The 15248-nt window shown below is 34.8% G+C and overlaps 1 protein-coding gene across 2 annotated transcripts in view; it reads right to left on the bottom strand.

Annotated features, from left to right (window-relative positions):
* Positions 1–15248, bottom strand: part of LOC129803197 (alpha-catulin) — a 119309-nt gene that overhangs the window by 69878 nt on the left and 34183 nt on the right. Inside the window, exon 1 of one of the 2 annotated variants that reach the window (XM_055849604.1) lies at positions 1353–1525. The exons of the other annotated variant lie outside the window; for it this stretch is intronic. Coding sequence (XP_055705579.1) covers positions 1353–1376 — 24 coding nt within the window. The 5' untranslated portion in view covers positions 1377–1525. Of the gene's footprint in view, positions 1–1352; positions 1526–15248 lie in introns of those variants that run through there. 2 annotated transcript variants of the gene reach the window in all.

Genomic DNA, 15248 nt, shown 5'->3' on the forward strand with positions numbered 1-15248 from the left:
CATATGCAGAACGTTTGAGAATGAAAATTATGTAAAATTTCATGAATCGATTGTATGTAATTTTCCTGATAAAAACTGTGCGAGTGTCAATTTGCAATATTTTTATCAAAATACTGCATTATACAAAGTTAATTTTGTAAAATAAGCCCATTTTTTAAAGATAGCTAATAATTAAAGTAGAATATTCTCAATATATTACGTCAGCCGTAGCCTAAATCCTAAAAGATACTTTCATGTACAAAAAATCGTAAAAATGAGGCACAATTCCTACATTTTGTTCTTCAACTTCAGCTCTAAATCAAAATTTTATGTATTTCGAGTTGGTTAACATTAAAAAATACAAATATGCTGGCTTTCCTACAAAAGAATATCCAAAATTTTCGAAAAGTGTTGTAAGCAAAACAACTCTCTCCTTACTTTAGGAAGGAAATAAATCGCATGTTTACCCGAGAGAGTCTAAACACATTTTCAAGACAGGAGAATATCAACATTTTTGGAAAACTTAATTAGGAAAAAAAGATTGCAAAACACAAAACACAATTTATTTATATTTTTATGCAATTTCCAGGATTTTAAAACATTCGGATATCATGTATTATGCCCAGCACACAATAAACATGTTTGTAAACATGTTTTCAAAATTTCCCATGGGAATGAGCGAGATGACTAGATCTCGATCTCACTCACTCTCATTGAAATGTCAAAAAATATGTTTACAAAACAAAAGTTATTGTGCGTTGGACATTATGTACACCAAAAATCAGCAGTGTTCATCTTATTCAGGATTACGATTACGTCCTTGACCACGACCGCCACGTGGTGAGTCCTCAGATTCACCACCAGGATCAGTGCCATCAGGATCAGTATTATCATCAGGCCGACCACCATTAGGTCGAACGCGCTCAGGTCTCTCGCGGCCACCACCTGTTTCTTCAGGACGTCCAGCACCTTCAGGAGGTCCAGCATCTGGAGGACGTCCAACACCTTCAGGACGTTGTCCAAACGATTCTTCCACAAGAACGGTAAGCGCAAACACAAAAACGAATACGAAGAGCACCTTCATAATTCACTTCCAGAACTTTCACCAATTAACTTGCAAAAGAAGTATCAAAAAATGTAGACATTTCCCTTACAATATATAGCAATTACTGTGATAATAAAAGATATGTAGAAATCCATAAAGAACCAGCAGCAATACAGCTAGCAACACTTTTGTAAGATTTTTTTTTTAAAACCAACTGGCTCTTGAAAGTCATAAAAATGATTCGTGACTAAGAAAAACAAATGGAATATTATCCAATGGCAAAAATAACCCCATCAACCACTAATCCTAAATATTAAATATTATTTACCTGTCTTCCATAAGTTGTGGTCATTCTTCTGTCGAGCAGTTTGCGGCTCCTTTCAGAAATAACCTCTTCACTTATGCCTTACTCACAAAATCCACAATTTTTTCAAACAAATACTGAACATTTTCCTATCTTGCATGCGTAATTACACTCCTTTTGCAATTGCAACTAAAACACTGCATATGCACACATAGCTCAAAGCTATTTGTAAACCAAAAGCTCAAATTAAAATCTTGTTTTTCAAGCAATTCCCCTCGGTAGCTTTCAATTAATGGGTACTTTATGTATTTTGAATAACTCTAAAAATCTCATTTATTAGAAAGTGCAATTTTAATCTTAAATGAATTTAAAGGAGATTGTCATTAGTAGTTTGCGACTTGATCATTTGCGTATTCATATTTGGCAAAATTTTGAAATTCAGAAATTTAGGGAAAGTGTTCCAAATTTCGGCCAGCTTCTAATTTCGGCCACTTTGAGTGTAATTTCGGCCATGGAAATAAATTAATTAAAATTATGTATGTAATGTAAAATTTGAGGTATGTGAAGAAAATTTTGCTTGGAGTCTGAATTACAACTATCATTATTATCGTATTATATTAACTTCCGCAGCAAACTCCATTTATTTCACAACGAATTACATTGATATATTCACTAAAGTTATTTATCTTAATTTAGGGAAAGTACATTTCACATCAATTCCGTTACGTTTTTGAAAATATCGTTCAAATTTGAGGAGTGAGAAATGTCATCTACATCCCCCAAATGTTCAAATTTGAGGAACTCTACTGTATTAACACAAAGACCGTTAAATTTCAGGTATAATTTGAATTTAAATTGCGATGTAAAAACTCAGTGTGGAAAGAGTCTTACAAAAAATGTGACAGATCTATTGTGTTTCTAGCAGTCTTACGATTTGTGGTAAACTGCAAGAGGTTTTCCTTCGGTGTTTTTCATGAAAATTGATTAGTTTTCATTAAAGATTGTTTCTGTTTATGTTAATAGTGAATCAATCCTTAAATTTCGGGTGAAAGTTACCAGCAGGATCCTGTATTTCGTGTAAAAAAGTAGATTCTTTCTCCGGTGAGGTAGTGTTGCCTATTCCGGCAACAATTTTTGCTTTCCTAAATTTCTTATTCATTTTATGTTTTTTTTTTCTTCAATTTCTGAGTTCTACAATGTCCAGAGAAAAAAACCATCGCTTCTATGAAAAAGATGATGTGGAAAAGGCCTTGGAAGAGTTCAGGAAGGGAAAATTGCTACGGGAATCTCCGCGTAAATTTGAGATGCTACTCTTCAGGTCTTCAGGACAAATTACACGGAAGATCTCAGGGCTTGTGGGTCATATAAACGTATTAAACTAAATATTAAACTCGTTCCGTTTGACGTTTTGAAACTTTCTGTCCGTTCCGTCACAAAAGGTGGTCTGAAAAAAGGTGGCCGGTATTTCACTCAAAGTGGCCGGAATACTACCCAAAGCAATGTCCATATTATTATTAATTTTTCAATATTTTAGGAAGTGAATTAAAGAAAACAGAGATGATAAACTAGTTTTCAAGGTTCCACACAACCTTCCCGAAAAGGAAGTAACAAAAAATATCAATATGAATTAAAAATATTGCATTTCAAACTTAGGACTTCGGTGCTTATATGCAACTATGCCGAAATTTGACACACTTATGACCAGCGCACAATAACTTTTGTTTGTAAACATGTTTTTGAAATTTCCATGAGAATGAGCGAGACGACTTGATCTAGGTCTCTTTCACTCTCATTTAAATGTCAAAAACATGTTTACTAAACAAAAGTTATTGTGCGTTGGGCATTACCCTACTCGTTTTTTTGTTCTTCTGTCTGTCTCTTATCTAGCTTAGAGGTGTAACAGTAAGAGATATTCACATTCTGTCTATATGATATCTTCTTCAAAAAATACATTCGAACTTTAGGATGTTTATAAAATATATAATATTAAAAGCAATTCTAATATTATTCTTCCAAACAAATTATTGCTTATCAATTTTAGTCTGAAATCCTTTTCTGATGATTGAGCTCCTGCTAGATCAGTAAAATCTCTCATGTAAAGCAAGATGTTTACATTCACACTTCACCTCCCTATAAGGTGAATCACTAAAATCAGCGACGTCACAGTGAGACTATCTACGTCATCAAAATGGCTACTCGGGTTTGGCGGGGTTCGAAATTTCGGATGGCGCCAAATAAAAATTCAGAGTAAGGTTGCTATAGCTTATGCGTGGTGTGATTCTCCCTTCATTTTTAATTTGTATACAAACTGGGTACAAATTTATGAATAAAAAATGAAAGATATTCGCATCACACATACTCTAGTCTAAAAGTAACACATTTAATGATTTTCTTTAAGTTTCGCGAGAAAAAAAATTCTGAAGAAAGTCAAGGGGGTCGTTAGGAAAATAGGATTTTGAGATTTGGGTGAACGCGTACGTGAAGACAAGGGAAAAATTACCTTGAATTTTAAAAGAGTCGAAAGTCGAAGTTAAATAAAAGAAGACAATTTAACCGTCTAACGGGTAAGACCGCCTCCAGGCGGTCTTCACAAAAATCACATTTACAGCGACAAAAAAGGTTTTATTTATTTAAAAGTGCTATAGTGTCCTCGGTAATAGTCTTATAAACACCTCTTGAAAGTTTGAGCTCATTTTGACTCTTCGTTTAGTTGCTATCCCCAGTTTTGTGTGACAGGTCAGAGAAAAATCAACAAAAAATTTTAGTGCAAAAAAACTCATTTCCAATTTCCATAAAAATACCGATTTAAAGTTATCTGACTAAAATAAAATTATTTTTTTACTGAAAGATATGTCATTCTACTTTGTATATTTTATTTAAAAAATTTGAAAAAACTAAAAATGTGAATTTTAGAAGCAAAAAGAGTTTCAAAAAATTTTTATATTTTCTCACCTAGCTCCTAAACTAAAAGAAATAATGAAAAATGGATGGTTTTTTCGACTTTATTGGATCATAATTATTCTAGAAAACATTGCTTTAGAACTTTTTTCGCATATTAAAGAAAACACCGTTAGAGGGTTAAAGATATGAACGACTTTATTTCTTTCTTTACACGCATGAAATCCAACCCGTGGGAGCTCTACTTCTATGATTCTTATTATTAACCCTCTAACGGTGTTTTCTTTAATATCCAAAAAAGTAGTTAAATAATTTTGTCTAGTGTAATTAATGGTCCACTGAACTCAAAAATACCATCCATTCTTCATTATCTCTTTCCGTTTGGGCGCCAGGTGAGAAAAGGTAAAGACCGCCTGGAGGCGGTCATATCCGTTTAAGGCATAAAAAGACTGAAGTATTTGGATTGAAAAATAGTGAACAAATAGTAAAATAAATTAATTTTAAACGTTTTTTATGGATGAATGTTGTATGATTATCTAAGAAATGATAATTTTTAGGAAAAAAACGTTTATAATTTTTATAATTAGACATTAATGAAGCTCAAGGTGTTTCAATAAGACTGATTTTTACCGAATAGGTCACAGATCAGCTATGAAAACGTCATCTTCTTGTATAATTTGGAGGTCCTTTGAAATACATTGCTCATCTTCTGGTTTTATTTCACGATCTGGAGCATTAAAGGACGAATAAGGGAACTCATCATCACTGTTGAATTCTGCTTCTTTATCAATTTCGCTTAATTCGCAGAAATCGACCATTTTACTTATTCTAAACAGTCTTCGTGTGATCTCAATTGTTTTCCATGATTAATATCTTGCAAAATAATAATATATTTTACTAGAACAACCAAAACAAATAAATAAAAAAATCGGTAATTTTTGAAAATTTTACCTTTGAACCGATAAGACCGCCCCCAGGCGCTCTTCCTTTTTTCTTCTAAAACTCTTACTACTAGTTTTTTCACACTTATCAATTGAAATATACAAACTAGAAGAACATATCTTTCAGGATATAAGATTCTTACTACAGTTAGATTACTTTAAAACAATCTTTTTTGCACTTGAAAACGCAAAATGTCTCGAGCGACATTTTGTTGTTGTTTTTCTGACCTGTCACACAAAACTGAAGATTGTAAGCAAACGAAAGGTCAAAATGAGTTCAGCTTCAGAAAATAAGTTAGTAAGACTACAACTGAGGAGACTGTAGATATTTCAACTTCAAATAAGTAATATTATGGCAGTAAATGTGATTTATAGAATGACCGCCTGGAGGCGGTTTTACCCGTTAGAGGGTTAAAAAATAGCGCGTTCCTACTAACATGTCGCAAGTGTGCAATGTCTGCTGTACTGATGAATTCCAAACACTCAATGGCAGCAATTACTTTGACCTAGGTCTGAAGCATGTAGAAGGCATCGAAGATCGATGCCTGTGTCCTCCTGTAGTATTTGCGTAATGCAACAATACCAAAATCTTCACACTGAACAGGCAGCAGGAATCCCATGAAATTTATCATTTTACACTAATCCGTCATACAGGAAAGTCTTTTCTGTTGCAACATTCGAAGCAAATCCTCTAATTACCTGTAAATTTCTTCCGAAGTGTCTCAAAACAATCCTGGGTGCAATCATTTTGTGACCAAACGACACACCCACAGCAAAAATAATCCATCACTTTTACAATACAGAAAGGTATCAGAGTCGCACCGTAGTATAAGTTGCTTAAAAAATGTTGTTTTTGTTGAGAATTGTGTTTTATGAAGGTAATTTTATGAAATCAGAAATATTCCGTACTATTAACAAAGACAATTAATCAAATCGGTCGATTACAATAGCTGTGAAAATAAGAGAATCACAGTAATTATTCGGAATTGTCAAATGATATTTTTTCATTCTTCTTCTTATTCTTCGGAATGTGTTTCGGAAGAAATTTGACCCATAACCTAAAAAATGCATTTAGTGATTCACCTTATAGGGAGGTGAAGTGTGAATGTAAACACCTTGCATGTAAAGGGCAAATGTCTCTGTGTCCATAAATAATAGTCAAATAGACTCTGTCTCTTCCACGTATTGTTCCCTAAATATTCGCATTAAGGAAAATCCACTTGAAGGGGTTCTTCCTTAGCGAGGAAAAGACGTAGAAAAAAGCTCATTGCTATTGTCCGCCATATATCACTAGCCTCACCCTCAGAAAGAAGGTTAGTAGAAAGCTCTGAATGAGGAATTTGACATTATAGTGGACACTAAACAACCCGATAAAATTCCATTTCCGCCTCACATTGAGGAGAGAAATTTCCACAATAAATATCTTCCAAGCATGAAAATCTTATCATGATCGCGATGCGGGTGTGGCAAAACCCTTACATCGCCCCCAGGAGTGGCCTGAACTGTGAAGGTGCTTGTATAGAAGAATGTTTAATGAAATTCCAATGAAGTCTGTGGTAAAGGATGGGTTGTCCGTTTGCAACAATTATCCAATTGTTTGGTATGTGATTTGTGAGCTCTCTCAGCTTTTCCGTGGATTGTTCTTCTTCCAAGTTCAAAATTTACGCCGAACGTGGGGTTTGTCCTATTCTTTGCCTCTCAAGGACTAACCTTATTTATGACAAAACTTTTGATTATATTGAATTAGGGGTGGGATGGACGCCATTATTGAATAATGTACATATAGACAAATAAAGGAGGAGTAAGGATGAGTTTTGAGGTGCCGCGATTTTCTCCTGGGGTATTGGATTAACTGGTAATCGTGCTACTAACTAGGGGAAATTATTGAGGTAGAATGTAACAACCTAGTGAGCACCAAATGCTAACCGATTTCAATTCAGCTGAAAATATATGCATTTTCAGCTGAATTCTGTTAACCTCAAAACGACACTTACAAGTCAGTGTCATTTCCATATATTTAGTTAGCAGTTTTTGTTCGAGAATTGCTGACCAGTCAGCATATTTTTGTTTATCAACTCAAGAAAATTATGCTGAAAACGCTACTTTTTCAGCTAACTGTGCATCGCTGGGACGCTGAAAATTTCAAATTGTAAGACAGTAGGGGAAAGTACTCTCCCTTCGAACGTTCATGCCTTCGAATAATGAGAATTTTCTTTTATTGTTACCAAGAAAATTACACATTTCTATTAATTTTATTAGTTAGATTATCGTCAATTATTGATAATACCATGATAATTTACTGTAAATTTTTTACAAAAAACAAAATAAATTGACATTATTCGAAGGCATGAACGTTAGAAGGGAGAACACTTTCCCCTACCCAGCGAGCACCAACTGCTAACCGATTTCAATTCAGCTGAAAATATTTGTATATTTATCTGAATTCGGCTAACCCTAAACGAGAATTCGCGAGTCAGTGCCATTTCCATATATTTAGTTAGCACTTTTTGTTCGGCGACTGATGATAGGTCAGCACATTTTTGCTGATGGATTTAGCAAAAATATGCTGAACACGCACCTTTTTTCAGCTAACTGTGCTCACTGGGTAGGTAATTTAGGTAACGGATTGTCGCCAGTTGATCTATTCTACCTTCTTGTAAAAAGGCGTTTCTTGCCAAAAACAGCTTTCTTAGAATTTTGAAAGCCACATTTTTCGTTATGATACAGAAAAATAGTAGGGGAAACTGGGGCAAAAAGTTTCAAACCGAAAATTTAAAAATTTAATGCTTTCCAAGACAAAAGAGACTGAGGTATCTTCTTACTATAGATAGCCCTTATGAATCAGTTATTCAGATTTAGAGTTTTTTTTTAGAAAATATCAATAATGATTAACTTGTGTTACAACAAAAAATCCGAATTAAGCGGTGCCTGTCAATATTTACCACATCATTTTTTAAATGTTTCCAAAAAAAACACTAATATAAAATTTTATATAGGGGAGGGTAGGGCAGATTAACGGATAAGATAAAATCTTTATGATACTAAAGCAGTATCTAAGTCCCATGTGTCCAAAAATAATAAATTTGTTAACACTTCTCGTCTGAGTTTTACAATTGATTTAAAAAAAACTCAATCAAAATAATTCTTTTCGAGATGTCCTATTTTCATGAATTTCTAAGGCCTTGCAATTATATATCAAGTTAACATATAATTGCAATAACTTAGCTATTTAGCTTTAAGTGAATTTTAAAATGATTCAGACAATTTTGTTTGAAGTTTTGAAAGGACGAGAGGCAAAACTTCACGCAGAGTTATAAGAAAATTTTCTGTGACCAACAATTGACTATTTTCCTTTGTCCCAATATATTATTTTATATATTTTGATGCACCGGACTTTTTTCCGTTTTTGTACATTGTGCAGTTTACAATTATTTATTCGCTTTACATTGTGTATGAGAAATATGTCTTTTCAAATGCTTCAATTATTACTAACCAATTGCACCATGGAGCCCCTCTGTCCCAAATAAGTCGTACGTTGAGGAAAAGTTGGAGATTAAGGAATGGTTCTACGGACTATTTTTATTAATACTAAATATCTTAAGTATAAACTATTCTCTATCTTCAGTTGTAATATTGAAGTGCGCCATATATATTATAATAAGAAATAGTCTCTTAAAAATTTCATTTTTTTTTTTTTCAAAGAGCTCCGGCAGATATCTAATTTATTGAAAATTCTATTGCAATTAACGTTATTAACTAGAATTTCTTCACTTTTGGGCGTCTTCTATACAGGGGGATTTCGAAATGCACCCCACTGTGCGATGCACCGGTGAGTCTCGGGAAATCTCCCCTAGTGGTTCATGCCTGAGATAAATTTTCTCCACCCTCTGTTATAAATTCTCCAAGTGTGCTCTAACTAAAATAAATAGTCTGGAAGACTTTCTATTTTATTTCGAAACGTTTCATACGTCAATCACACCATGTTTTACAAACAAAGAACTTGTTAAAGAAAGGTAAAGTTAATATTTGTGGAGCTCAGAGGCAAAATGACACATATCCTATGCCTTAGCCATAGGATATGTGCCATTTTGCCTCTGAGCTCCACATTTATGCATGGTGACGAACACTTTATAAGGAAGAGGAGATGGGACACCTATCCTCTATATTACAGCCGTACTACCTCAGGATTTTATGCCAATATTGTTGCTAAATTAAGAAAATACCGTAAGTTTTTTTTTCTATAAATCAACTTTATTCATATACGTAAGTGTCTAAGTTCCTAGAAATTAGTTGAATATCACTTTTCAACTGACAAATTCCATAACTATACAAGGATGTCTATTTAACAATTCGACAATATTCTAATGAAGATTAAACAATACATTAAGAAGAGTGATCGATACCGTGTCCCAATTTCGCCAGTTTTTCGACTTTTGATAATTTGATAATTTGATCACGAGAAAAACATCTCTTGAAAAACAATAAAATGATTTGAAATCGCTGAAAATGTCAAAATATTTGAACATAAACAAATGGAGCTTTCGAAGAGGGAGATTTTAAGCGCCAAAAGATAAGCAAAAATGCACCGGTCTAAAGCTCAGTGGGGGATTTTTGTGTCAAAATGGCAATTTCGAAATCGCGAAAGATTTTGCTAGTCATTTTAGTCCGTCAAGTCAGATCAAAATTTAAAAAAAAATATATTATATATTTTTAAACTGTGAAATTAATAAGGAATCCTGGCAAAATCTTAAATTTTAGGATCTGTCTCGCAATAAACCAATGAAATTACAGAATAATTGTTTCTATACTTGTAATGACACGACCACAAAATCTAATTTTCAAGTCAGGGGTCAAACTACCCCACTCTTCCCTAAGTATGTGCTTATTACAAATCTGTCAGATCTTCTTAGCACTTTTGTAAAAAATAAAGGGACAGATAATCCTAACCGGCTTATGTAGGTGAGATTCTTAACGTGAGCTAACTCGGAGTGCATGCAAATTCGATTTAGAGCTGAAGTTGGGAGACGCCATTCAGTTATCTTGAATCAAATTCGTGAAATTATACAAATTTTGTATTTAAACCAAAATATCAAGGATTTGGATGAACTGGCACAAAAGTAATATATGGGTGAAATGTAGACCAGAATGTTCTCTATAATTTTGCCGTAGAACTTGAACTCATCGATTACTCAGAAGCCAAGATAAGCGAGGTTTTTTGTTTCTTAACTCGTTTTTTCATCCAGAGTGCCCCAAGTAGTCATTTGTTGAACTTCAACTATATCAAAGAATTGTTGTATTTTGTGGGACTTTCCATTTAAAACCCTATTTTAAGTGTCTTGGTGGAGTAGATGCAGTCAAATTGGCATCTGAGTGATTTCAAAGCGTTATTATGGGAAAAATCAATTTTTTCACACTTAAACGGCAAAATCGGAGTGATAGCGTAGTCTGAGCGGAAAATGATGTATGGACGAAATGTAGAGACAAATGTCCTCTACAATTATGTCGAAGTAATCATCAAAATCGGTTCAGCGACAGTCGAGATAATTGAGGTTATGTGATATTGAAATTGGTTTTTCGACTGTGGCGCCCCTGATGTTGGTCCCACGAAGTTCAAATATTCTAGAAAGTTGTAGCATTTGGTGAGATCTTTCGTTTAAGCCCTCATTCATCAAAATCGGTCACATAGAACCGGAGATATGATTTTTTGAATTTTGTGAACTTTGACCCCTCATATCTCCGGTTCTGTTGAAACCACAGCGCGCTTACGCACCATTTTGGAAACGTCCTAGACTGGACTACAACATACTAAAATTTCATTAACTTGCACAATGCCGTTTTTGAGAAAAGTGACTTTGAATTTCGATGAATTTTGACGCTATCACAGCGCCACCTGTGGTGACTTTTTGAACTTCCATCTGAAAGTGCTCATCGAGACGAAACCAAAAAGGTAAAATTTATGTCGATATGTTAATTAGAACCGGAGATAGAGGCCGGTCAATGTTCGAACTTTGACCCCTTATAGCTCGGGTCAGGGGTTATGGATCGACTTAAGGTTTTTTTTGTTTGATAGGTATAATCAACGGCTACAACATACTAGAATTTCAGCCCGATTGCATAAGGAATTTTTGAGTTATTTAACTTTTAAGATTTAAAAATTTTCTTTTTAATAATAGCGCCCCTAGCGGTGGTTTTATGAACTTGCGATGTTAGAAGGGGAAGTGGCATTTCACGAGAGCTTTCCAAAAAGCCCTCATTTTTTAAATTCTGACAATTAGAACCGGAGTTATGGCCATTTTAAGAATTTTTTTTTGGACCCTTATAGCTCGGGTCAGGGGGGTCGGGGGACCTTAAGTTTGGTATTGATGGAAAGCCCTAAGGCCCAGCTATAACATACTAAAATTTGAGTTCGCTCGATGCCATAGGGGCGGAGCTATTGAGAAAACAAAAAAAGGGGGGTCTTCAAAATGGCGGAAGGAGGGGTGGGGGGTGGGGGGTCAATGCACCATGTTGCAATTTTCACCCGATATTTAACCTTTGCCGAAAACCGCAAGTCGATATCTTTTTTAGTTTAAGAGCTATTAAGCTCCAAAGAGCGGCCGGCCGGGCGGCCGGCCGGCCGGGAACGTAACTTAGCCCCCCATATATTCGTGATCAGGAAGTGGCGAAACACATTTTGGCCAAGTTTGAGCGCGATCGGAGGACATGAAATTTTGTTAGGATTATAGTAGGTGAGATTGTTAAGAATCTCACCTAATATTCATTTTGGTAAATTAAGTTTTATTATTATCAAAATGCCCGAACTCGAACCATGGCAAGTCTGACTTTTTTTTTAGTATTTTTTTGTTTTAAATAGACTGACTTTTATATGTTATGTTTTATACGTTGTGAATTTTGTCGAAAACTGTAAAATGATATCTGCCACTGATCTTTCTCCAGGAGTTAGTGTACAACGCAATAACTCAGCTAAATTCTAGAAGAAATTACATATATTCTTTTAGAACGCTTCCACAAATTCTCCTGATTTATTCTCAGAAATAAAAATGTCAATAAGCAAACTTTTTGGACATTTTTAATCTTATTCTTTGAACTATCAGAAATAAATTTGCTGATATGTGAATATTGTTTGTTGCATTTATCAAGCGATATAGAAATACAATGGAATTGTATGGGGGTAAGGAAAAGTTTGTAGTATTTTGCTGAAGAGGAATATTTTGCAGAGTATTTGTTTTCTTGAGAAACTTTCCAATGAATTCTCTCACGAGATTTCTCTATTTGGTAAAGGAAAACTTTACAATTTTCCCACCCGCTTTCCCTTGCCAGTAGCTTAAAAATATACTGTATATAGAAAATATCGATTATACCACATATTAAGCAAAATCCTCTTTGTCAAGAGAAAAACAACTTGGAAATTCTCAACAAATTTCATTCCAATCTCAACTCAGAGTGCCTATTCGAATACTTTTTAACACTAAATCTCATTTTATATTTATTACGTTGATGGATTTTATTTGATTGAAAGCCCGGGTTTAAATAATCACGAGTTATCCTTAAATTCTTATTTACGAGAAAAGTTGTTCTTATGAAATCCACGTGAAAACTCAGAATTTTATATCAAAGATATTTCAAATAAATAGATAAAATAAATGGGAAACGAAAGAGTCAAGTGCAATGACTTAATTCCAAATTAAGATGTACCTGTTTTGGAAGTTAATGATATATTTTTTGGCGTGGATTTTACTAGAACGACATTAAGCAAAAAAATATGATACTGCGAATGTAAAAATTTATACAATTTAAATTTTAAATTCGCAATATCATATTTTTTTGCTTAATGTCGTTCTAGTAAAATCCACGATAAAAGATATATCATTAACTTCCAAAACAGGTACATCTATAACGGTCGTTTTTAATTTAAAATATACATATTCTGATAATTCGGAAATTGCGGCGAAATTCAGAATAATGGCCACTTTGACTGTATTTGTTCAATCCCACCTTTCACCCATCCTATTATTTCCTAATCGGGGCAGTCTGGATTTGTCCTCCAACAAGTGTGGAGTGTGTGAGAGGAGAGTGGAGATAATTGATTCTTCTCCATGTGGTGGAGACTCCCGGAAGAAAAGGGCAATTCTGCCCAAGAACAACCTCTTCCACTCAGGACCAGACGGAAGCCAAATCTACATTTGAGGTTATGGTTACTTGGGACACCTGATCAGCGCATTGGACGACTGCAGTACTCCCGGAAGGGAATTTACTCTATGGGCCCCATCGGTCACGCTTCGTCGCCTTCGTGGGAGGTTTCCAGCCCCTTTGGGGAATCGTCGAGGGATTCATCGGGGGAATTGGCAGTGGATCTTGGTGGACACCATCTCAGAGCGTTCTTTCCGGATGGAGTGAGAAGAGAAATTAATCTCCAATACCCGGACACGAGAAGAGTTCATCACGGATCGAGCATGTGAGGAATCCCGGAGGACTTTTACGTCTCAACACCAGACTCTTATTGTATGTACGCTATCAACCCTTTTCCTCCCTTTGAGAGTTTTTTTGTAATTAAAATTCGGATTTTTCTAATTCTCTCGATTAAATATTCACTTCTTTTCCACCAATAAATTTTGTCATTTAAAGTAAAGTTATATAAATTCCTTCAATCTGTTAAAATAAATTCTTTTCTTTCACACTACCTAAAATCATCGTTTCAAATGGCGCCCAATTCGTGGTTCTTTTACCACGACCCAAGTTAAAGTTTCAATTTTTCAATAATCCGATTGAAATTTTCAGAGTCTCTAGCTCATCATATCTTTTGCTTCTAATTTTCTTTTTTCATTGCCAAGCAAAAGATCTTTTCTTTTTTCTGTTTTTCTTTTTTTTTCGTGGAGAGATGGTTCTCTGCGGAAAATTTCAAACTTTTTTCGGGCAGCCAAAGTAGAAAGGGACAGATAATCCTAACCGGCTTATGTAGGTGAGATTCTTAACGTGAGCTAACTCGGAGTGCATGCAAATTCGATTTGGAGGTGAAGTTGCTGAAGTTGCGAGTCGCCATTCAGTTATCTTGAATCAAATTCGTGAAATTATACAAATTTTGTATTTAAATCAAAATATCAAGGATTTGGATGAACTGACAGAAAAGTGTTATATGGGTGAAATGTAGACCAGAATGTTCTCTATAATTTTCCCATAGAACATGATCTCATCGATTACTCAGAAGTCAAGATAAGCGAGGTTTTTTGTTTCTTAACTCGTTTTTTCATCCAGAGTGCCCCAAGTAGTCATTTGTTGAACTTCAACTATATCAAAGAATTGTTGTATTTTGTGGGACTTTCCATTTAAACCCATATTTTAAGTGTCTTGGTGGAGTAGAGGCAGTCAAATTGGCATCTGAGTGATTTCAAAGCGTTATTATGGGAAAAATCAATTTTTTCACACTTAAACGGCAAAATCTGAGTGATAGCGTAGTCTGATCGGAAAATGATGTATGGACAAAATGTAGAGACAAATGTGCTCTACAATTATGTTGAAGTAATCATCAAAATCGGTTTAGCGACAGTCGAGATAATTGAGGTTATGTGATATTGAAATTGGTTTTTCGACTGTGGCGCCCCTGGTGTTGGTCCCACGAAGTTCAAATATTCTAGAAAGTTGTAGTATTTGGTGAGATCTTTCGTTTAAGCCCTCATTCATCAAAATCGGTCACATAGAACCGCAGATATGATTTTTTGAATTTCGTGAACTTTGACCCCTCATATCTCCGGTTCTATTGAAACCACAGCGCACATACGCACCATTTTGGAAACGTCATAGACTGGACTACAACATACTAAAATTTCATTAACTTGCACAATGCCGTTTTTGAGAAAAGTGACTTTGAATTTCGATGAATTTTGACGCTATCACAGCGCCACCTGTGGTGGCTTTTTGAACTTCCATCTGAAAGTGCTCATCGAGACGAAACCAAAAAGGTAAAATTTAGGTCGCTATGTTAATTAGAACCGGAGATAGAGGCCGGTCAATGTTCGAACTTTGACCCCTTATAGCTCGGGTCAGGGGTTTTAGATCGACTTAAAGTTTTTTTTGTTTGATAGGT

This window comes from Phlebotomus papatasi, chromosome 2 (assembly GCF_024763615.1).
Source record: "Phlebotomus papatasi isolate M1 chromosome 2, Ppap_2.1, whole genome shotgun sequence".
In the NCBI taxonomy this organism is placed as follows: Eukaryota; Metazoa; Arthropoda; class Insecta; order Diptera; family Psychodidae; genus Phlebotomus; species Phlebotomus papatasi.